We start from the raw sequence: 24,860 nt of genomic DNA, 5'->3' as shown, positions 1-24,860 counted from the left end.
CAACTCACATTTTTAAGCCTAATGTCTTTCTTTGTTCTTATTTAAAAATGGAAAGGTTTTTAGTTCCAAATATTTTTCCTATAGCTTGTGACTGTAATATTATTAATATTCATGTCACATAAGTAATTTTGGACATATTTTAATTTTTTTTATAGGGACAGACAGAGCCCATCATTAGTATGGCTTTTTACTGGAATGTTTTGTGTTTATTCATTGTTCTTTGCCTGGAGGGCAAATTTAGATATTTCAAAACCGCTTTTCATGGGTGTGGTAAGTTTTGCCTAGATATATCCTTTGACCAGAAAGTTTGTGAAGAATGTATAAATCTGTCTTTCATGAATCTTGTAGAAGGGCAAGCTGTCTCAGAAATAGTTAAAATTGTACATGAAGTGAAAGTCACTCAATCATGTCCAACTCTTTGGAATGTTGGAGTGGGTAGCCTTTCTCTTCTCCAGGGGATCTTCCCAACCCAGGGATCGAACCTAGATCTCCAGCATTATAGGTGGATTCTTTACCAGGTGAGCCACAAGGAAAGCCCAAGAATACTGGAGTGGTTATTTTATCACTTTTCCAGGGGATGTTCGTGACCCAAGAATTGAACCAGGGTCTCCTGCATTGCAGGCGGATTCTTTACCAACTCAGTTATCAGTGAAGCCCTGATATTGTGTATACATGATCACAAATCAAAATTAAATTATTGAATAAGTAAGGCTAAGGCCTCTTTTTGGGGGGGAAAAAAGCATTGTTTCATTAACACAGTAGTTACGTAGAAAAATAAATGTAAGGTAGATTTAAGTTAGTCACTTTATGTGTGTGCTTGCAGATATGCTAATAGGAACCACTACATTTCTTCTGGAATTTTTAAAAATAGCTTAATGAAAATGTTTGATGGTATGGGGAGATCAATGAATGCATTGTTCATGATTTTTATTAGTGGATGTGATTTCCGAATGTTGGTCATTAGTGTTCTTATAGTTGAATAACAATGATGGTTTTTCATATCATTACTTGTGGTAAATTCCATGTAAGAATAATGATAACATCCATCATATTTAAGTACTATTTTTGTGATTAGTTTTGTGGGGTTTTCTTCAAAACCTTCACCTATTTATGGGGGGCTCATGTTAATTGTAAGTAGTGGTGCTGGTTATGGTATTATATTGAATTTTGGTGGTTCTTTTTTAGGATTAATGGTGTTTTAAATTTTTTTAGAGGGGGATGTTGGTGGTATTTGGTTATACAGTGGCTTTGGCTACTGAGCAGTATCCTGAAGTTTAGGTTTCTAATAAGACTGTCTTAGGAATATTCCTTTCTGGTTTAATTATGGTGTTTTCAGTGGTTTTTTACATATTGAATGATGAGGAGTTGGAAATTGTATTTAAATTTAATGTTTTAGGGGATTGAGCCTCCCTGGTGGCTCAGTTGGTATAGAATCTGTCTGCAATGCAGGAGACACAGGTTCAATCCCTGGGTTGGGAAGATGCCCTGGAGGAGGGCATGGCAACCCACTCCAGTGTTCTTGCTTGGCGAATCCCATGGACAGAGCAGTCTGGTGGCTACAGTCCATGGGATCGCAAAGAGTCGGACACCGCTGAGTGACTAACACTTTCACTTTCTTTTTCACATTTCTTCAGGAACTTTTTTAAATAGCAAAGAAATATGGGTTGTACTTAGGGTCTCTACCAACATATTCCCTTATTTTCTTACCTCACCAGTCCACACCTGTACAAAACAGGAAGTATATTTCAATTTTCCCTGACTACGATATCTAAGATTAGAGTATTTCTTCTCCTTGTAACAGAAACTATGTAAGTGTAGATAGCAGCCGAAACCAACTGTGTGTGTGTATTTCCAAGAGACCTGATGAAAATACCTTATTTGAGTACCTGAGTTCTGAATCAGTTGAGAACAAGATAAGCCAGTACATTGGGTGGGAGAATCACCTTTGTTACCAATAACAATGGGGTTGGAGAATGTGGATAATATCTATAGGCAAGGGAGCCTCCTTATCCTGTATCCCTGAACAGTCTAGTCACAATCGGTGCTGCTCAGGATGGGCCTCTTCCCTCCCCAGTTCACCTCACCCCAGAGTCTTATTTCCTGTGGGTGACTCACTTCCAAGAGAAAGAGAGGAAAGAGGAGAGCTTTTCAGGCCCAACTCCCAAACTCTCCAGTCAGCTCAGTCCCTACAATCCTTCCGGAAGAAATGAATGAGGGGAAAGAGTGTTATACTGGTGGGGCTTCTCATGGAAGGAAACATCAAGAGTCAAGCAAAAGCATTTCTCCACCTCTTCAACTTTGCATGTTAGGATAAAGAATTCAAGATTAAATGTGCAGTATAGAAAAGACTGTGTGGATCCAAAAAGGGAGATCCACATGTCAAACAGGGAAGGAAGAATGCTTGAAAATGGAAAAATCGAGTGACATGGAGTTGTGTTGGGGAAGTCAGTTAAGAAGACATAAATGACACAGGCATAAGCAACTAGATGCATGCAATATATTTTTTAAATATATAAACACCTGATTGATGACATAAAACAGTCAATTGGATGTACTGTTCCCATGCCTCATTCACAGGTGGAACGATTCTGGATGCAGAGCAATGCAGTGGTGGCTGTCCTTGCTGGTATTGGTTTGGCTGCCCTTGTTTCTGAGAGTAACCGAGTGCTCAGCACCAATGGACTTCAGTATCTGGAATGGCTTTCAGCAATTCTTTTTGTAACTTGCCAAATATATTCTAACTATAGGTAATACATGGTTATTTTTATGAAAAGTAACTTTCCAGCCAGAGATCTTTGGGATATTTAGATTCTAGGGCTTAGTTTTATATTTACCTTCCACTAGTTTTCAAAGTGATATAGCTTGATCTGAATGCAGTGGTTGTTAAACCTTTGAACAAGAATCTCAGCATGAGTGATATGTAGTTTCAGGACATTGCAAACAGGGGTTCAAGTGGTGCTTGTAAACTATCTGCATTTTCCACTAAAAGGGATCCTAGAGCTACTTTGTAGAATCTTGGATGGCATCATTGACTCCATGGACATGAGTTTGAGCAGGCTCTATGGAGTATATGTAAAATTCCATGATCTAAAATACCATTTAGATGGAGAGTTCATTGGAAGGACTGATGCTAAAGCTGAAACTGCAATACTTTGGCCACCTCATGCAACGAGTTGACTCACTGGGAAAGACTCTGATGCTGGGAAAGGTTGGGGGTGGGAGGAAAAGGGGATGACCGAGAATGAGATGGCTGGATGGCATCACCGACTCTGTGGACATGAGTTTGAGTGAACTCCGGGAGTTGGTGATGGACAGGGAGGCCTGGCGTGCTGTGATTCATGGGGTCGCAGAGAGTCGGACATGACTGAGCAACTGAACTGAACTGAACTGAAAGACATTTGAAGTTTTGCTTTTGTTTGTTTTTGCCATGCCACTAGGCCTGTGGGATCTTAGTTCCCCAACCAGGGATTGAACCTGCACTCCCTGTGCAGAAGCACAGAGTCTTAACCAGTGGACTGGCAGTTCAGTTCAGTCGCTTAGTTGTGTCTGACTCTTTGCAACCCCATGGACTTCAGCAGGCCAGGCTTCCCTGTCCATCACCCAACTCCTGGAGCTTGCTCAAACTCATGTCCATGGAGTAATTGATGCCATCCAACCATCTCATGGACTGGCAAGGAAGTCCCAATTTGGGCTTTTTTTGTATGCCCTAAAATAATTTCACTTTGTGCATCAAAGAATTTATCTTTTGAGTAGTCCTTGGCCCTTATCTAGTATACTCTGTAGTAGTGTATATTAAATATTTTGAATAATCAACATTCTGAAAGTTTCTTAACCCTTTTGCATTATTAGTTTTGTTTGTATTTTTCAAAATCTGCTTAATGATCATTATAATGTAAATGTCAGTCAAACATAAAAGATGTAAAGGCTTAGATGATAGTTCATTTATTTGCAGTAATACTGAATAAGAGTCCACTGGAGTTTTATTATAGTGAGATTTCATTGGTACTTTAAAAGCCAATGTACTTTATAATGCTGAGGAGCAGCCATGTTAGGGACGCTGTGTCACCAGGAGGCCTTGTGGGAAGGGGAGGCAGATTCCTGATTCAACTCCATAGCTGGCTCAAGAAGGGTTTGCCAGGCCCATAGTGTGTTTCCTACCCCTCTTTTATCCCATTCTTCTCCTTGCTCAGGTCTTTAGGGCAAGTCAGTTTCCTCACCAGGGATGCCTGCACAGACTGGGTGGCTTGGTTCGATTTGGATTCTTTTTTGCCCCTAGGCGAATGGAACTTTGCTGGGTGGCAAAAGGTGAGGCATCACCCTGCAAAGTAGGAAATCACAGTAGGAAACATTTGCATCATCAGTTACAAAGGCAGGGATAGTATTTTGTTCCTGGAAGTATTAATTTGCTTTGTGATTCTAACTCAGTGATTCAACTTTAGGCTGTGTTTCTTATCACCATTACATGTAATGGACCTGATAATAAGAGGAAGGACATTGCTCGTTCAGTTTTTTGATGCTTTTTCTCTCTTTTATTCATTATTTTTTTTGTGTGGAAGTCTCTGAGAATTCATGCCAGTTTTTCCTTTGAAGTTAAAAAGTCCACTTCATCATCAAAAAGAGCTATACTGCTATTGTTGGCAACAGTAAATAATGCCTGGAGAGAAGTAAATATCTCAACAAATTATTTCTTCCCTTCTTTCTCATTGGGTTCATCCCCTAGTGATAATCAGCTTCAGTCTAGAAGGCAGAGAGGAACACAGAGAGCCAGTGGTCCAGGGAAGTGGTAGAAAGGATCAACCTCTGCATGCAAGAAAGTCAGACAAATGTGCAAATTTATGCCAGAAACTGGCTAATTTCCTTTTGCATTTCTGAAAATCCCATTGAACTAAATGGAATTAACATGAAATTACCTTATACTCCAAGTGGAATCAGAAACCTTACTTCTTTTTAGTGAAATTGGATATGTTTTTAGGGGTAAAATGTACTCATTATTGAGTACTAACTGGTTCCCTTTTTATGGAAACAATTATAAATTCCAGAAGTAAAGCAGTACGCTGATTTTTTTCACTAGAACAATTAGTTCTACCTTTTCTTCCCCAGTTAGTAGTGTTCCCTTTGAAATATATGCATCCTCTTAGAAAGGTATGTTAGAATATTTAAAACACTAAGTGTAGATTGTATAATGTGAAAGGAATGGAGTGGGGAATAAGCCTAGTCTTATTAAAACCAAAACAATGTATTGCTGTTTTAATATTTTGTAATCCTTTTATTTAGCATTTGTGACCAAAGGACCAACTATGTGATTGATAAATTTGCAAAGAACCTTCTATCCTCCATGCCTCGTGATGCAATTATCTTACTCAGAGGAGATCTGCCAGGGAATTCTCTCCGTTACATGCATTATTGTGAGGGACTGAGGCCAGATATTTCATTAGTGGATCAGGAAGTAAGTATGTAAGAAATATACTTAAAATATAGTAGCAGCAATTGTTTTAAAACACGCGTATTTTAAAGAACTATTTCTTTTTTTTAACAATGCATGGGTACAGTTTTCATGATCACTCTGAGATAAAATATATATCACGGTCTTTCCTTTATTGTAACTAATAGGATAAGTCGTGTGTTTCTTCTTTCTTTTTTAAACTGAGTGTTTTAAGAATTAATATGTCTCAGATTCAAACAACATCCTAGGTCTCTAGTTCACATGACAGACCATGACAATACTGTGTTGTAAATTTATTTTTAAATTGTTCTTTTACATCCAGTCAGCTCAGCCATTCAAATTAATACTGCCCACTGGTCCAGGGATTAAAATAAAATAGAAATTATTAACCACAATTCTGTTATAGAATTTGTAAATTTTGTAGATCTTATGACAAAAGTATGTTGGGAAAGGACTTAGGAAAATTTCAAGGTCTATTAAAACAGTCTTCTGGAACTAAAAAAAAATGTATTTAAACTATAAGATTTATTGTTTAAGCCATAAACAGTTAAAGGGAACAAATCTATCTCTGGTCTTTTTAGAACAGTCATCAGGAAACAAGAAATTCTTAACCTCAAAAAAGTACTATTAGTTTGATTGAACAAACTATAGGCACAATACTGATTTTAAAAATTTTTTTGAAAAAACAATGCTTATTTAATAAACTTCATTCAATTAATAAATAAAATTTTTGAGAGCACTTTAAACAGATTTGCAAATATAGGGAAATTTGAAAGTCACACATATTTTTATAAGCGGTTTGCATTTATGTCATGTACATTGATGATTAATTTGGTCTTGATTAAAATGATTTAGAATCTGACAAGAGCTAGATCATTTGTTAATAATATGGTATACCATGATTTTAAATACAAGTACTTTGGTTGAGAAGCTTGGATTTCAAAGTTAATTCAACCTGAATTCACATCCTTATCCTCTTACTTCCTGGATGTGTGACCTAGGGCTAAAGACTTTTCCTTTCAGAACTTCTGTTTCCCTGTCTATAAAATGGAAATAATCATTAGATAAGTAAGTTAGGATGCTTTTGAAAATAAGAAACAAAATCCCTGACTAAGTGTATCTTAAACTATGGAATTTTTAATCTCATAAAACAAGTAGTCTGGAGAAAGGAGCTTTTAGGATTGATAACACAATCAGTTCCATGACGGCCGTGTTCTAGGGCAGCTTTTCTGCAGGTCTCTTGAAATGAGGGATGCCTGGTTCCAAACATTGCATGCAAAGTGCTTCTTCTGAGTTCTCTCTGTCTGTATTGGGAATAACATGTGCCCCAGATGCCCCCACCAGACGTCTATTCAGGCCCCACTAACCAGTATAGGCTCACATGACTACTCCAAAAACTACTCACTAGCAAAGTAGGATGACTGTAACTCCCTGATTAAAACCAGGATTGTGTTAGTTGAAAAGAAGGATTGGCTGTTGAGTGGGCAATCAACAGTATCAGAAATAATTATTCTCACATAATAAGGTTATTATGAGAATTGAATGAGAAACAGTAAGATCCTAGTACAAAGTGGTTATTTAATGAATGTTACTATTCCCAAATAGGGGCTTCCCTCATAGCTCAGTTGGTAAAAAATCTGCCTGCAATGCAGGAGACCCCGGTTCTATTCCTGGGTTGGGAAGATCCCCTGGAGAAGGGAGTCCACTCAGGTATTCTGGCCTGGAGAATTCTGTGGACTGTATAGTCCATGGGGTCACAAAGGGTCAGACATGACTGAGTGACTTTGACTTTGACTTTTGATTCTCAAATACTGAAACGATTGGGAAATAAACTCTAATTCAATAAGTATTTTTTGAGTATTTCCAATATGTTGTTGTTCAGTAGCTAAGTCATGTCCGATTCTTTTCAGCACGGTGGATTGCTTGCTGCCAGGATTCTCAGTCCATAGAATTCTCAAGGCAAGAATACTGGAGTGGGTTGCCATGCCCTCCTCCTGGGGATCTTCCCAATGCAGGGATCAAACCCACATCTCCTGCATTGCAGGTGGATTTTTTACTACTGAGCCACCAGGGAAGCACCCTCTACATACTTAGATTAAAATTAATTTGTCACTTCTAGTTAAATGACTTGTAGAGACAGGTAAAACATAAACATAATTGCTCAAGTGATAATATCCAAACTTTAATGAAGTCTTCTTTAAAAAATAATCTGTACATATAAAATTGTAGAATGAAGTATATAGTAAGTATAGAATTAGGAAAAAAATTTAATACTAATCATTTATTTTAACCAAAAGAATATATAAGGACATGTAATTAATTTGGAGCTGTTAATAAATTCAGATTATTTAACCAAGGGGTTTTTAACTTTGAGGCTTAGGTTATATTATTGAACTTCTCAAGGGCAGGGATTATATCTTCTTCACTATAGGTCAAGCACCACTTGTTTTTGTTTTCTGAATAAATGAATGAAAGAACAGAGTAATGACACATCTCTTTATTTTGCCTAGGTTGTCTAGTCTGGCCATCAAAAAGACATTTCAGCTTCACCAACATAGTTTGGGAACTATTCTGTGCCAGGCATTGTGCTAGGTGCAGAGGCAATGAGGTGAAAATATACAGTCTCTTTCCTATAAGAGCTCTCAGTCTAGCGAGGAATAGGCTAGAAGTTATAATCAAGGTAGGTACATAGTGCTACAGGAGCATCTTGTACTGCTGTGAAAACTGGGGAGGACATCCTGGAGGAAGTGATGCTTAAGCTGGTTCTGAAAGTTCAGTACACTCCCTAGTACACTCCCTCCACAGGAGGTCCTTCTGGTCATAAACTAGGTGCTGATTTTATCAATAGCTGATAACTTAAGACATAAAATCTAAGGTCCAAGTCATTAGAAGAATAGTGGCATATACCTTGGTTGCATTTGTATGTACTTTTCAATTATGTTTATATTTAATGAGTAACTCCACATTTGGTAACTTTTTCATCATCCTTGATAAACTTGGTTCTTTTTAAAGAAACATATTAACAGCATGATATCACATGTTATCTTTCTGACAGATGATGACTTATGAGTGGTATTTACCCAAGATGGCAAAGCATTTACCAGGAGTCAAGTTTCCTGGGAACCGGTGGAATCCTGTGGAAGGAATACTACCTAGTGGAATGGTCACATTTAATCTTTATCATTTTCTTGAAGTAAATAAACAGTAAGCATTCTTTTCATGTAATAGCTTTTCTAAAATTGTTTATGTAGCAGCTGTGCTTCATCCAAAAGACCAATTTTCTACACCTATTTCCCTGTCACCGGTGAGATTATCTTTGTAATTAAATTGAATATCTGTGCATAAATGAGGCTAGGCAGAAATAAATGTTATTGTTCTGGATAAAGGAAAAATAAAGACAGATTAGCAAGAATAGCAAATAAGATCTTAGTACAATTCAGAGAAATTGGAGATGTGCCTGCCTACTTGAAATCATTGCAGGTGGATTGCAAGCAATTATAGTTTCCCCCTGATCAACACCATGGCCCCCTTTTAAGTTTAATGCAAATGTTTTCCAGGAATAATCACTATATAAAAATAGCTTAAGGATTTTTTTCTGAAGGATAAGGCATTTTTATAAATAAGAAAAACACCTACAGTTATGCTGACTGAGATAACATACTAGAATTGTGAATTCTATACTTCAGAACATAAAATTATTCGTAGTTAAGGTCAAGAATAAATAACTCCTTCAGTGGTATACTGTTGAATATTTTTCCTGTCTGTAAAATGCTTGGGATTGTCCAGAGCCTGAAGAAGAAAACTTATTTCATAATTTTTCTTCTCTTATAAAGGGGATTTCAGAAATTTTTGTAAATTCCAAAGTTAAACTGTCCCTTACTAAGAACATAAGGAAGTGGTACTTTGGTGTTCAGAGCCTGAAGTTTACTGTGGCTCATGAAGAAATATGAAGGTAATAGGTATAAATGTGCTGTGAGAGTAATAATTGTTCTATTTTGGAATAAGATATTAACAACATCTCCAAATAGGCATTTTTGGTGCAGTTTATTTAATTTAACCTCATAAACATTAATTGAACCTACTATGTACCAGTTTATATTAGGCAATAAAGTGAGACTCAGTTCCAGATTTAAGTAGACTACAATCTAGTTGTATATATACATAGATATGAGTACAGTTAGCCATAATGGTGTAAGCTCTGTACTAACAAGCCTTGTAAAGTGTGAGCACAGTAAAAGTTCGATGTGTGTTTACTAAATGGATGACTTAATTGACAGTATAAGCCAAATGTTCTGGGACCATGGATGAGGAAGCAATTAATTCTGCTCAGGGGCATTCATTCAGCATTTATTTAATAAATATTGGGTATTCAAAATGTCCCAACACCTGTACTAGCTGTAGATGGATGGGTGTGATCCCTGCTGTTACCATCTTTGAGACAGATGTCAAGTGATGCCTTAAATGTGAAACAGATAAGTTATAGTATCAGCTGGTAAGCATGGTAATGCTGGTATGGATGAAATTTGGAGACTCAAAGACTAAGAAAGAATTTGCCAAATAGATAGGAACAGTTAGGACACAGAACAAATCCATGACCCCAGAAACTCCCTTTTCTGCTCCTTTGTCGTTGTCCTGTCCCCAGACCCCTAACCCTCACAACCACTGATCTGTCCTCTGTTACGATAGTTTTACCTTTTCCAGAACGTCATATAAATGGACTCATAAACTATGTGACTTTTTGATACTAGCATACCTTACTTTAGCAAAATGCCTCTGAGATCCTTCCAAGTTATTGTTGTGTATCAATAGTTTATTCCTTTTTGTTACTGAGTAGTATTCCTTTGTATGGATGTCCTGCAGTTTATCCATTCATCTATTGAAGGACATTTGGGTTGTTTCCAGTTATTTGTGAATAGAGGTACTATAAACATTCATGTACAGGTTTGTGTATAAATATGTTTTCATACCTAGGAGTGGGATTATTAGATTTGTTGGATTGTTTGTTTTCTTACTATTGAGTTTTGAGAGGTCTGTGTATATTCTAGATTCAAATCTTTTATTAAATATGTGATATTTTCTATCAGTCTTTTTGTTCTCTTTAAAGTGTCTTTTGCAGGTAATTTTTTTAAATTTTGATGAAATCCAAGTATCATATTTCTCACTTATGAATCATACTTTTTGATCTCCTGTCAAGCAACTCTTACCTAATGCCAGGTCACAAAGATTATCTCATGTTTTCTCCTAAGAGTTTTACAGTTTTATGTTTTATATTTCAGATCAAAAATCACTTTTGAGTTAATTTTTGCAAGGGGGTTGCTTAGAACAGATACTTTTGCCTATGAATGTTATTTTGTCCTAATATCATTTGTTGAAAACATTTATTCTTTCTTAATTTAATTGCCTTTGCACCTTTTTGTGTATTTACCAAAAAAAAAAAATACTTCTGGGGTTTTTTACTGGTTTTAATTTGATTAGTGTTTTCATGGCATATCTTTTTTATTTCCTTTTGCTTTTAGCCACCTATGTCATGTTTAAAGTGGGTTTCTTATAGGCAGCACATATTTGACTCTTATTTTATCATCCATTCTGACAATTTGTCTATCATTTCATTTATATCCAGACCATTTGCATTTAATGTAAATATTGACATGTTTTAGATGTACATCTGTCATTTTATTACTTGTTTTCTGTTTGTTCTTCTGTTTTTCATTCCACTGTTTCCTTTCCTGCTTTCTTTTGGATAATTTGATTTTTTTTTAGCATTCCATGTTACTGTGTCTCTTGGTAAATTTTTTCAGTGGTTGCTCTTAGAATTACAGTATACAGACATATTTAACTTTCACAATCTATTTACTACTTTTGGAGAAGGAAATGACAAACCACTCCAGTATTCTTGCATGGAAATCCCACGGACGGAGAAGCCTGGTGGGCAATAGTCCATGGGTCACAAGAGTTGGACATCACTTAGTGACTAAATCAATTTACTACTTCAAGTGAACTGTAGAAATCTTAGTGGCATATAAGTTCCTTTACTCCACTTTTGATTATATTGTCAAAAATGTTATATTAGATGTGATAATTTTTGTTTTCAACATATGTTTTTTAATTTAAGAGGAAAAGTAGTCTTAGATGTTTGTTCAGATATTTACCAGATCTGTTGCCCTTCCTTCAATCCTGGTGTTCCGCTTTCCGTCTTGTATCATTTTTCTCCCTTCTGAAGTTAGTCCTTTAGCATTTCTTTCAGAGCAAGACTGTTAGCAGTGAATTCTCTTAGTCTTTCTTTACCCAAAAATGTCTTTATTTCACCTTCATTTTTGAAAGATATTTCTGGATATGGAATTCTGGGTTGGATAGTTCTTTTTCTTCCTCTCACCACTTTAACAGTGTTATTTTATATCCTTTTGCCATGCATGGCTTCTGTTGAGAAATCTGCAGTTATTCAAATCATTGTTTCCCTTGTGTGAAATGTGTTGTTTTTCTCTTGACTGCTTTCAAGACTTTTTGTCTTTAGTTTTAAGCAATTTGATTATGATGTATCTGGGCATGAATTTCTTTGAGTTTAACCTGCTTGGGATTTACTAAGTTTCATGAATATGAAAGATTATGTCTTTCACAAAAGTTGGAAGTTTTCTGATGTTATTTCTTTAAGTACTTTTCCTGCTCCACCCTTTTTTTCTTCTTCTGGGATTCTGATGACTCCAGTGTTAGACCTTTTGATATTGTTCCACAGGTACCTAAGACTCTATACTTTGGATATTTTTTTCTGCTTGTTTAAATTATACAATTTCTTTTGATCTATCTTCAAGTTCATTGACACACATTCTGTCTTTCTAAAATTATATGAAGCCCATCCAGTGGAGGAGTAATGGGAATTTGCTCCCAATTCTTGGAACCACGGCTCCTCTGGCTAGCGAGAAGTGTCCACTTCCACAGTGTTACAGGAACCTGCCCGGCTGCCACTGTGCTGCTGCTTCTGCTGCTCGCACAGTGTTGTCTTGTGCCCAGGGAAGGAGAGAAGGGAAAAAGTTCTGGGGATTTCCTCTGATCTTCCAATCCTTACAAGTTTCTTTTCCTGCTCCTTGGACTTGGGGAAAAGCAAGGGGAAGGCTTCTCTTGAGATCTTTTTGTTCTCACTCGGTATGTATTTTGGGTTTCAGGCTTCCTTTGAGTTCAGGCCAGGTAATCCTGAAAGATGAAAAGGAGTAAACTCACCACAGATTTGGTGGAACTCAGAATTCTGCTTTCTTACCTCAATCTTCTTTCTACCATTTACTGTTCAGAGCCTTCAGATAGTTGTTCCATGTTTAGATTTCAGAATTAATTTAGAGATAAAGAGCCTATCCTCAGGATACTTCGGAGCTACTCAGAAGGATTTGTAAATGAAAATAGTAGGTTCAATAAAATAATGCTAAAAGAGATTAAAAGTAAAATGCAATGGAAATTGGAAGACAGAAAGATTACTAGTATTAGTAGTACTACTAATATGAAGACATGTTTCCACCTATAAAATTTAGAAGGTATCCAAGAATATGTATATTTATACATGAGACAGAACCACAGACTCTTTCCTTGTGTTTGTCCCCACCTGATTTCTTACCGTGTAACAAACAGGTATGTTTTATTATTTATGTCTGTGTGTTTCCCTTCAATCCCCAGACAGCTTTTTTCCCCACTAATATAAATTTAAAGCAATCTATTGGCAGAGATTTAAAGAAACCAAAGTGTTCACAAATGGTTTATTGGTAACTGAAGTTTAGAGTCAAAAATGACCCTTCCTGAGTTATATGTATTTGGCATTTAGAACTTTAAGCTGATAATACATATTTTTTCTGTCTTCAATAGAAAAGAAACATTTGTTTGCATAGGAATTCACGAAGGCGACCCAACCTGGAAAAAGAACTATTCACTTTGGCCATGGGGTTCTTGTGACAAATTAGTTTCTTCAGAAATTGTATTCAACCCTGAGGAGTGGATTAAACTTACGAGAAATATCTATAACTGGACTGAAGACTATGGAAGGTTTGGAGAGCAGTTGTTTCCCATCAGTTTGTAGCTGTTTTGTGTGCCTAAAGACTTACTAAATTTTGAAATGCCTTTTAATTTTTTTTTGTTTTTTTATTAGTAGTTAGTATTGCTATTTGCTGCCCACAGAGTATCATGATAGAGAAGGAGAACATATATTTCTTGTCCTCAGACATGAAGACCAATGGAGAGGTGGAGGAAAGGCAGTGATGGTTAAGCGGGCACCACATAGTTAGATATGTGCCACCATCCACATCCAACTCTTGTAATGCTGCGTGGTCCATCATCCTGTATCTCAGACCCTAAAAGTGGAAGAGAGTCATTAACTGAAGCAAGCTTTAAAACTCACTCTGTTGTCCCTAATAGTTTCCACCCACATAAACTTGTCACTTTTTTTTTTTTTCTTCAAGAATGGCAGATCAGGGACTTCCCTGGTGGTCCAGTGGTTAAGACTCCCCACTTCCACAGCAAAGGGCTCAGGTTCCATCCCTGGTAAGACAACTAAGATCCCCACATGCCACATGGTGTGGCCAAAACAAGAAAAAAAAAATAATAATGGCAGATCACTTCTCTGTAGGAAGACTGGGATTTAAGTAACCTTTTCTTCACGGTTGTTTGTCGTTAGCCTCGTTCTGTTGTTTTGATTCGTCTTCCTGGAAGCATCTCTATCTATAGTTGACTCTCTCCCATATGGAAAATGAGTCACCATCTGAAGATAGGGCTCTCTATTGCCTATTTTTTAAATTAAATTATCAATTATGCAAAGATTAGATAATTGCTGCTTATAATTCAAGTGGGTAACCGTTCCCTTCTCCAGAGAATCTTCCCAACCCAGGGATCGAACCCAGGTCTCCTGCATTGCAGGCAGATTCTTTACCAGCTGAGCCATAAGGGAAGCCCAAGAATACTGGATTGGGTAACCTATCCCTTCTCAAGAGGATCTTCCTGACTCAGGAATCAAACCGGGGTCTCCTGCATTGCAGGCAGATTCTTTACCAAGTGAGATATCAGGAAAGCCTGTAGTTCAAGAGCAACACTCACAATCATATGAACAAATGCTACCGAAGCTTTCTGAGTCAGTATGAGCAAACAAACCCCACTGCTGTGCTCCAGCCAGAGCTGGATAAGTAGTTGTATATCAAAGTACTCTGTGACCATTGTGGGGAAAAGCTGGAAAACCCCTGTTCTCCAAACAGCTGATGACAGTACACAGCATCACTAACTGCCTCCATTTTGTCAAAGTAGATACATGCTAAGAGAAATTTTAATTAAGTGGGAAAAATCGGCAAATGGTTTAGCCAGTGCTCGTTGATCAGCATCCTAGCTCCAACAACAATTTACCAAAGTCAGGAGTCCCCTCTCCTCACAGATCTATGGCTATCAGCTGCGCCCATAGAGGGACCCAGGCCTCACACCCCCACCCCATTGCCCGCCTGACAGCTCTCGGGAACAGCTGACTCCCCAAAAGCCTCCAGCCTCTTCCCACTGAGCTTTAGTGTGCTCCTGTGAGGCAGTGGGGCTCATATGCAGATTAAGAATACATTTACCACAACCTCAAATTCCTAACCATCAAATATTTCTAGGGGAATAAGTTTGTTATTTTGGTCTCTATCCATACTTCAAGATGCAACCTATTTTATTTGCCTTGTAAGATTATAAAACAAAAATGACATGTCCATAACAATAAAGGTAACTGGCAGGAAAATGTTATCACTTTCTTCTAACTACAGGTTTGCTCCTTCTTCCTGGGAATCTGTGGCCAATGAAGAGATGTGGCAAGCAAGGTGACTAACTTATGCTTTCGGTTTGCAGTCTATTTTTAATGTAGTAGAAGTAGCTTGTGGCACTTTTCATTGGGGAGCAGGGGGGCATGGTGATAATAAAAATAATATTTATGAGCAGTTATTTTGTTTGGGGCATTGTACTAATTTTTACTAAGGCATAATCTCATTCATCCATACAACAACCTGTGGAGAAGTCAATCTTACCCCATTTTACAAGAAGAACAAACTGAAGGCAGAGAGGTTACTTGTCCAAGGCTGCATATCTCTACTAACAGAGGCCCAAAATTCATATCTCTCTGACTGGAACATTCATCACCCCTGTGCTGTCCCGCCTCCACTAAACCAAAGTCAGTGTAATTGATTGAGGAGAAACTGATAATTACCACCCTGTCCCATGTGTAATGTGCTAGTTAGTTATTTAAGCACTTATTGAAAACTTCCTAGAGACCAGGCACCATGCTAGGCTTGGAGGCTACACATAGGAATATGACACAGTTCCTATTGTCAATGGAGCAGACAGACATATTCCAAGAGATGTGACTATTCATGTGCTAGATGCTGGACTTCTCTGTTCCTATGTGAAATGAACACTTCACAGTGATGCTTTTGTCTGTGTTTCTGCTATTATTTTAAAATATTCAAAATATCTAACACTAACAGACTTGGGCCTAAAATGTAAAAGGCCTAAGTGATGCAGACAGAGGTACCAAGTATGAAGTACTTCCTCCAGGAAAAATGGGTTGATGCCCACTCTGGGCCAGGGGCTGAGTGCACCAGGAATTGAGTTAGGGTGTAATATGTTTAAAGGTTTTTTTTTAATTGTCAAGAAATATGGTTCTTGACAAAGTAACAATTACAAAAAAGATAGTCTTTGCAGTAGTGTTTTGGAAATGTCAGAAAATTGCATATTTCAAGTTATCAACCAGTTATAAGAACAAATACTTGCTTTGAGGGACTAATCAAAGATATACCAAATGTTTGTACGATTCTTCAGTGTGACAGTGTGGGAAAGCTGGGGGAGAAATCACATAAAAGAAGAAAGCAGGTCATTATTCGGGCAGGTATTGATTTAATTGGTGTGCTGAATACAATTTGGATGAGTTCATGTGGTCAAAGAGTCCAGCCACCTTTGAAGAACTGGTCACACACGGCATGAGCCGTTGTGATGGGTACCTTCAGGGATGTGCTGACAGACTCAGCAAGTCTCCCCCTCCCAGCTGCTCTTGCACAGTGAAGATGTACATCTGGAGGGAAGGTGATGCACAATAGTGATGATGAACAGAATGCAGTGTCTTGGGGGTGGGGAGAGGGTTACTGTTGGTTCAGAGTAAACTTCTGTGAATATAATAGAAGTGAAAAGAATACAATAAAGGGTTCTGTATGATCCTCATCAATGGAAAAGTCTGGCCGATTTAGTTTCAAATGTGAAATTGACGCGAACACCCTCCCACTTCCAGGATGAAAACACCGTTCTTCATCTTTAACCTGGCAGAAAGTGCAAGTTTGCCTTCAAATGTGAAAGCTCAACTCTACACTCACGCCTATAACGTATGTTGCACTTTTACATGTATAAATACATTTGGTGGGAGGGTAGTGGTGACTCTTTGGGATATAAAGAGAGTGTGTCACAGTAGAGTTTTTACTTTTTTGTTTCCAGCTTTATTTGGCATTACAGATCAATACAAATGGAAATAGTCATGTGTCTCTCAAATATCGTTTAAAGTAAATGACCGTAGTTGACAAAATAATGTAAAAAGTCCATGTCCTCTTCTCCAGAACTTGTGAATATGTGGCCTTACGTGGCAAAGGGCACGTTGCAGATGTGATTAAGGATCCTGAGGTGGGAAGATTATTCTAGATTATCCAGGTGGGCCTAATATAATCACAAGGGTCCCTAGAAGAAGGAGACAGAAAGGTCAGAGTCAGAGAAGGAGACGTGGCATTGCAAGCAGAGGTCAGAAAGAGATTTGAAGATTGCCAGATAGCTGGCCTGAAAGATGGAGGAAGGGGCCACAAGTTAGGAAGTGCAGGCAGACTGAAAGCTAGAAAAGGCAAAGAAAAAACACAACAGATTCTAGAGCCTCTAGAAATATATGATAATGCATTTATATTGTTTTAACCACTACATTTGTGGTGATTTGTTACAGCAGTAATAGGAAACTAATATGATGGCTTTATTTTCTTAAAAAGCAGTTCTGATGGGTCGCCCCCTATACAAGTCATGACCCTGGCAGCACTTGAAACGATTGGACCGTGGCTGGTTGAGATTTCATGAGAGAGATAAAGGGTCATGGAGAATAACCCCAGGAAGCCAGACAGCCTTCACATCCAGCCACGCTAAGGCTCTTGCTTAGCTGGTCCTCTGTGATGGGAACAAAGGTACAGACCAGAGGCTTGCTTTGCTGTAGCACTGTGTTAACAAGGCCCTGCTTTTCTGTGATTTATAGCACTGGACTCTTCCCCAGCTTCTGAGATAGTCTTGGAGCCTACAGTATAAGAAACAGACATCCTGGCAAAAGCCAGTGAGAACAGAGCCCAGGAGCTGTATGTCTAAGCAAGTGGTTGTTTATGCTGTCTCTGGGCTGCTGTGGATCTATTAAGCCAGGGCATTTGTTTAGGGTGAGTCAAAATAGCATGGTGTCCAATTAGTGTGACAGCTTTTACTCCTCAGTTGTGTGCTTATTGGTCCATGGTTTACTCATGTATTCATTTACCCACAGAGCATTTATGGAGCACCCAGTCTGTACCAAATACTGTGATGGAGATGATCAGGCATTGGCCCTGCTGTCAAATGGACACACCAGAGAGGGAGATAGAAGATAAAGTCTTCAGCTAGTAGTGAGAGATGCACGAGGTGTGCAGAAGTGCCATGGGACAGAGAGAGGCATATGAGCACAGCCTCCTGGGGAGAGGTGGCGAGGAAGGGAGGGAAAGCTGCCAGAGGAGATGTCACTGCAGTGTCATCTTGAAAGATCAGAGAAAGCTAGCCAGACACATGTGGTGCAGGAAACCACAGGGATAAAGGTGGACACCTCTGAGGTGCCCATCAAGGACAGCCGGGGACTAGATACAGGAAGCAGTGTTCTGGAGTTCTGACTGGCAGTCAGGGAGTCCCGGTTCAAGGCCTGCTCCACCATTCATTGTTAACTGTGCGCCAATTAACCTGTTTTTTCTTTCAAAAAAAAAAGGGATTGTAAACTTTATAGATTATCTCTCACATCCTGGCCATGTCAGATCCATTTCATCTCTAATACCCTGTGATTTTGTGAAAACCAAGTCGTATTTAATTGGGAGGAATCCGAGACTTAGTAATATTTTATGTTCTCATCAGTGATCTGTTCCATGGTCAGTCATTAGGCCACCACTAAAGCCAATTCATGAATTTATTGTCCCTTTGGACCTGCCGGCATTACTCTGTTCAGTGAACACAAGCCTATAACATAGTCTATAGGTATCTCCTTCAAGTATGTTTCCAGGTGTGTGACATCATTTGCAAGACAAAGGAGCTCAAATACTTGATGGGTCAACACAAATCACCTCCTTGTACAGGTTTTTCGAGAACATTCTTATTAGGTATAGAAGATATTTTTGTTATTATTACATTGTCCTGCTCAACAGTTATCCAGAACATTAAGTTCAGGTGTACTGGGAGAGCAAGGATGATCTGTTATCTTTAGAAATACGGTTGATACACTGAAGATGTCCCCCCAAACTAGACTGTGTTCCACTAAACTAATGTCACACAAAGATTCACGCTTACAGGAGGAAATACAATTCCCACATGATGAAAAATGACTGTTAGCTTCTTCAGATACAGCACATGTGACTAATGGGCCTTCCAGAATGAGCTGATGAGCCATCAGGATCAGAGTGTTTTAGAAAAGGGTAGTATGGCTGTTCTGATGTCCGAAGACATAGCAGGGAGGTCATGAGTGAGCCTCTTATTCTCTTGAGCTATTGGAAAGTGCTTACTGAGTTGCCGGCATCCATCGTGCACTCCAAAATCTAATCAGGACTTTGAAAACGGCTCAGAAAAGAACCTGAGCAGTTCTTGAGCACCGACTTTGTGCAGGGCAGCCTGCCATGCATTTTACACGTGTCCGTCATCGGAGGGAGGCTCAGGAAGAAGAGCAGCAGATAGGGAAAATAAAAAAGACTATGAGAAAAAGTAGAGAAGCTTTGAACGTTTTACCAAGAAAATAAAATACTGACTTAATAACTTTGAAGTCTATGAAAAGTACAAGGTTACTCTTTCCTATTTTATGGAGTGAAGGCAAGGGGAAAATAGCTTTAAAAGGCAGCTTCAGGACTAAGGGTTATTAAATATCAAAATGACATAAAAAATACAGATTGGGGAATTTTTCATGGGGATGTTGTTTTGAAAAAGATTGGGTATGCATTTGTCTACTCTAGAGTAGGAGTTGGGGAAATAGATAATATAATTGGGTCCCTTTCAACTGAATGATGTAATGAGTATAGTTCTAATTCAAAAAGCCCTTGTCCCTGGAGAAAGCATCATTACTTGTCCTGTGCTCTCATGGCGGCTACTGGTTAACTCAAGTGCCTGTGGATTTGACTTCAATTTGATAATCCCCAAGAAGGCTGTGAAATTCCCAGTAAGCAAGCATAATATTGTTTTATAGATTTGCATCTACTTTTTTGGTTTATTTGTTAAATTTTTATCTTTTTCCTCTAGAAAACTCAATATTAAAGATACTAATTCTATCCAGTCAGCACTATCTCTGACATTGAAAAACAAAATTCTGAATTCCTGGGGGGCAAAGTTTTAACTATGAACATTGTTATTTTAGGACACTGTGGAGATTTTCAACATCTCACTTTAAGGATGTCTCCTAAATTATATTATGCCCAGCCTGCTGGATGCTGGATTTGTTAGAGGTTTTCTATTGCTGCTATTGTTAATAACTGTTGTTTATAATGTAGAGAGAATTTTATGTAAAAATGAGGGACAAAATTGAAATTTCTTCAAGTTCTTTTTCCATGCAGTTTTCTAAGAAACGTACTTTTTTTTTTCTTTAATAGCTAAATTTAGAGTTTCAACATTTCTGCCTGTTGAGTAAATAGCTTTCCATGAATTAGAACCAAATCCCTTTCCCAGAACATCTTTCTGGAGGAAGAGCATTCTGTCCTGACACAGTGTGTCTAAAGTTCCCTCTGCAACATCCAAAAACCCCAGAAACAGTTTTATATGAAGTGCATTTGCCTCCTGCTACTGTAATAATCACAGTACCATCCTTGCATTTTCTGCATGGCCTAGCAACAATTAGATTTTTACTACAGGCTGCTTGCATTTTTTTTCCTTTGTGTTATTAATTCCTCTGTGTTTTCTAGTCTTTTTTAAAAAGTCAAGGGATAACAATGGAATGCCAATGTTTTTGCTGTCTTCCAGCTTTATAAGGAGATTGTCTATTTACGAAAGGAACACCCGGTGAATTGGCACAAGAACTATGCCATCTCCTGTGAACGGATGCTGCGCCTTCAGGAAAGAAGTGCAGACCCTGATGTCTTGTTATCTGAAACCATCAGACACTTCCGTCTCTACACTCGCAAGGCCCAGAATGATCCCCAGCTGGCCGATATTTCAGTTGCTCTAAAGCACCTAAGAAAGGAACTACGAAGTCTGAGAAATATGAAAAACGGCTGAGACAGCAAACTGTGAAAAACCAGCTCGGCTTTCAGCTTCCAAAATTCCCAAGTCCAAAAGTTCTTCCTCCAAGAGAAGAAACAGCATTAAAAAATGGAAGACTAAGTCATCTCCCAGATATAAGTAACATGGTGTCACGGTACTGTTTTATGGCGGAGTTAGAAACTGAAATGTGCTAGTTCCACAAATTCTGTTTAGCCTGTGTTACTGAATTAGCATTTTGGTGAGAATATTTTGAAAAATCTTCCTACTTCCACAGACTTTCATCAAATGACTTGCTTGATTAAATTCTAGAAGAGAATGAACTATTTTCATATACTTAAAATATCGACCATGAATATTAAGGGCCCTGCTTACTGAGATTGGTATTAAAATTAAATTCTTAAAATATTAATACCAGACCAAAGACATTCTCTGGCTCCCAGAAATGAAATTATTATTATTTTTTTAAATGAATCTTGTTACACTTCAAGCTAGAATACTGTTTGGGGTGCGGGGGGTGGGGGGGCATTGGTTTTCTTTCTTTCTTTTTTTTTTGAGTAGCTGTAGTTGTTACATAATCTCATACTTCAAACTAAATACCAACCAGATGATATTTTGAAAAAAGTTAAGGTTTTATTGTGTTCGATCATACTCTGAAATCACTAAAAAAGTAAGCTAATTGTTGTTTGCTTTTTTTTTTTCAGTTGCTTAAACTGGCAAGTAAAAAGGATTTTGTCTTTCCTTAATTAATTTTATATTCATGTTTTACTTCTATTTGGGCTTATAAATCTGGACCCAATAATTAGGAGACTTCCTGCTGCCAAAAAGGGGGGCAGTGGGGGTTCAGGGTGTGGGGAAGTGGTTCAATAAATTCATTTCTGTTGCAAGCATCTTTTATACATATTACTAAAGAGAACATAGTAAGAAATGCAAATAATAGTTCTTTATTTTATTATGACAGTTAATTAATAGCAACCTGTTTTAATGAATAAAGTCACTCAGAGTCCTTCAGCACTTCCTAAGTAGAGGCCTGAATCTGTAGGGATTCTTTTCCCCCCAATTGTATAGCTCCTAAACTCCAAGCACTATATAGGCCCCTGTATAGAAATGCTCACTAATGAAGAGGGAGGGCTAGAAGCTTGTCTGCATTCAAAGATCACTGGTGAGTCATTCAGCAAGAAAAGGCCCCTTACCAGGAATAGTCACAGTTCCGTGGCATTGTACTAGCGAAAGGGTCTGATCAAAGGTCTCCTGTGGAGCTTGCATGGTTCCCTTTCATACTACGACCATAATTAAAACCACTAATTCTCTTTTAAAATGCTGCAGGATGCCATGTAGGCATCTGTCTGGAGTGTCCTTTGTGATGTCATAAGCTGTTAAGGACCAGTGCCGAGGGCTTTTGAGTGAAATGCCAGTCATGAAGGTGCTTCAAGACAAGGGTGCCTCTAAAAGCTTGACAGGGCCTTGACTGCACAATTCGAGCTGAATTTGCCCCTTGTCAGCTGCCAGTAAATAAATCTCAAAGGGGGAAAAGCTGAAGTTTCATTACCTGATCCATGGGGCTTTGTTGGTTTTGGCACCACACAGGGGAAGCCCTTGCCCCTCCATTCTCTGGATTTGAAGATGTCCATCGGAGCCTGCAGCGCCTGGACAGGGTTCAGAGCGGAACCTTTTGAAGAGTGTCAATAGTTGTAACAGTTCAGCTGTTAGGAAGACAAATAAATGGAGGAGCTCATTAATCCGCTTTTGGCTCTCAGTGCCTTTTGCCCTTTTATCACAGCCTTATTAGGCTCCTACTCATCTTGAACCAGAAAAAAATGAATTGAAGTTGTTGAGTACTAATTGGCAAAGACTTTTAATCATGGGCCAAGAACTTTCACTGACTTGAAAGTAACTTCTCCACAGGGGAGAACCAAAAACCTGGTTTACCTTAAAACAAAAAACCTGTTGGAATTCAGTGTGGTGTAAAAATTTAAGGAAGAATTGAGAAATTGTCTCAGTTGATCCATTTGAAAGAATTATGTAAGATTATGATTTCTACTTTTCTTTTTAAACAGTGCAATAAAATTCATATATTCATTCCCTGGAAATACACTGTCTTTATTTTTTCAGAAGAGACACTGTGTGTGTGAGATAATCATGTTGGTTTTTGAAATCTGTATTCTGTATAGGGAATAATATGTAAATATTCATTTCCGCATCTACCTACACATCTTGTTTTGGAGTAATATTTCCTACCTATGGCCATAAGTATTGCAGATGAGGGCCTCTTTTTGAAAAACATCTGCATTTTAAATGTCTGTCTATGCTATGATGCCTCATATACATCTGAATATGCTTTGCATATTGACTGTTGTCAGATGGTGCATAGATTATTCTGTATTTGTGCAGCAGTGACTTTGGACCGCTCTCTTTGAGAAAGCAGTGATACGATGGCCCACTGTAGATGGGGTCATAATTATTTAAATTTCTAAAAACCAGCAGTGAATGGAAAAAGAGCAAACTGAGCTGAGATTTGGGGATGTTGGGCTTCATTCCCAGATCAACTACTTTGAAGAATTCTTTCCTTTCTATTTTGTGAGGTTAAACCATTTGCTTTCTTTTCTTTCCCTTCCTTCTCCTGGGCTAGTGCACAAACACCATAATATCTGACAGAAGGGGTTTCCTTCAGTCTAACCCCTGACATGGAAGAGAATGTGAAGGAGGTGACTTCTCATGCAGGATTTGGCCAGCATTCCCCTAGCAGTGTCCCTGGAGTGCCATGGGTTGGCAGGATGACAGGAACCCCACAAGGCCAACTTCTGCCTGGACTTTGGCCTAAGGAGCAAGCTGGAGCCAGAAGCACTGTCTGCCTCTCCACAGGCTGCAGTGCCCTCCTGCCCAGCACTAAGGCTGGCACACACCAGAGGGCCAGTGGAGAAGCGGGTAGTGGCTTCCATATTCCCTAACAAACCTCCCCAGCCCTGTTCCCGCTGATGGGAGGTATAGTTGCTTCTTGCTGTTGACTTTCCTCTTTGTTTTTCCAAAGGATCCAATTTTTTTTTTTTAATGCCTTTGTTTTATTATTCAAAATGTAGCCAAAATATAAGGGAATCAACAACTCATGTCCTATTTTGAAGTCTTCTAATAGAAGCGAAATGTTATTTCTGCCTGCATTCTTAGTACTTTCTAATGATAAAACCAGGATGTTTATACCCTTTATGATACTTAAATAAAGCTCTTTTTGAGTGTTAGGATTATTGTATGATACCCTGCTCATTTCTTTAAGACATCAGACTCGGATATGAAGAGTAGTTTTTTAAATTCATATTTTGAAAGTTAAACAATGTGAATCATTTTTCAGAGTTCCCATCAGTATCTCTCAGAATTTAGAAATATTAATACTTTTAATATTTAAGAAAAAAGTTAATACTAAACATTGAAAAAAATGGATCCTATTAAAGCAAATCCTTTTATTCTGTTTTAATTCTGGTATATTTTGTAAAAGCACCAGTGTAGAGTAATACTTAAAATTCTGTTCTAACTGGCTCCAAGCCCTATGGTAAAACGGTAAAGAAATTCTAACCCAGTAGGAGATTCACACTGCTTTGTTCATCCTCATATCTTGTTGTGGATGCAAGCCCACCTAAGACTTACACTTATAAACAAGTAACTAATGTTTCCAGGGATTCTGGGAACATCTAAAGGCCAAGATCTTGGCACAGCCTTACAAAGCAAACAGGGAGCTGAAGCTTAGCAGCGATCATATTCAATGAAGACGTCATTGTCAGTACCCTCTAAAGGTCTGTTTGATTTGGATCAGCATGGACGATATAAAAAAAGCCTCAGGAATAGCATGATGTGCTTACCTGGATATTGGAAAGTAAACTGATAGGAATATATCTTGAGAAAAGGATTTTTCTGAAGAAAAAATTCTGATTGCTCTTCAACAATGTAGTATATATTTGCATGTACTAGAAAGATT

General features: G+C 38.2%; 1 protein-coding gene across 3 annotated transcripts in view; it reads left to right on the top strand.

Annotated features, from left to right (window-relative positions):
* The window catches only part of TMEM260 (transmembrane protein 260), a 70,841-nt gene extending 47,855 nt beyond the window's left edge, over window positions 1-22,986 (top strand). Inside the window, exons 9-17 of one of the 3 annotated variants that reach the window (XR_008687206.2) lie at window positions 156-270; window positions 2,578-2,747; window positions 5,275-5,446; window positions 8,499-8,647; window positions 13,286-13,462; window positions 15,196-15,249; window positions 16,707-16,797; window positions 17,443-17,628; window positions 20,660-20,797. Coding sequence is in view for 1 of the 3 variants with exons in the window: in XM_055435615.2 (XP_055291590.1) it covers window positions 156-270; window positions 2,578-2,747; window positions 5,275-5,446; window positions 8,499-8,647; window positions 13,286-13,462; window positions 15,196-15,249; window positions 16,707-16,797; window positions 20,660-20,914 (1,183 nt within the window). In the remaining 2 variants the exon portion in view is untranslated. Of the gene's footprint in view, window positions 1-155; window positions 271-2,577; window positions 2,748-5,274; window positions 5,447-8,498; window positions 8,648-13,285; window positions 13,463-15,195; window positions 15,250-16,706; window positions 16,798-17,439; window positions 17,629-20,659 lie in introns of all 3 variants that reach the window. The other 2 variants (XR_016038183.1, XM_055435615.2) reach the window with 2 other exon arrangements.
* The last annotated feature ends 1,874 nt before the right edge of the window (window positions 22,987-24,860 follow it).

This window comes from Moschus berezovskii, chromosome 9, assembly GCF_049115385.1.
Source record: "Moschus berezovskii isolate FMDL1 chromosome 9, NW_MosBer_1.0, whole genome shotgun sequence".
Taxonomy (NCBI): Eukaryota; Metazoa; Chordata; class Mammalia; order Artiodactyla; family Moschidae; genus Moschus; species Moschus berezovskii.
This window is presented reverse-complemented; position numbering and strand designations above follow the sequence as displayed.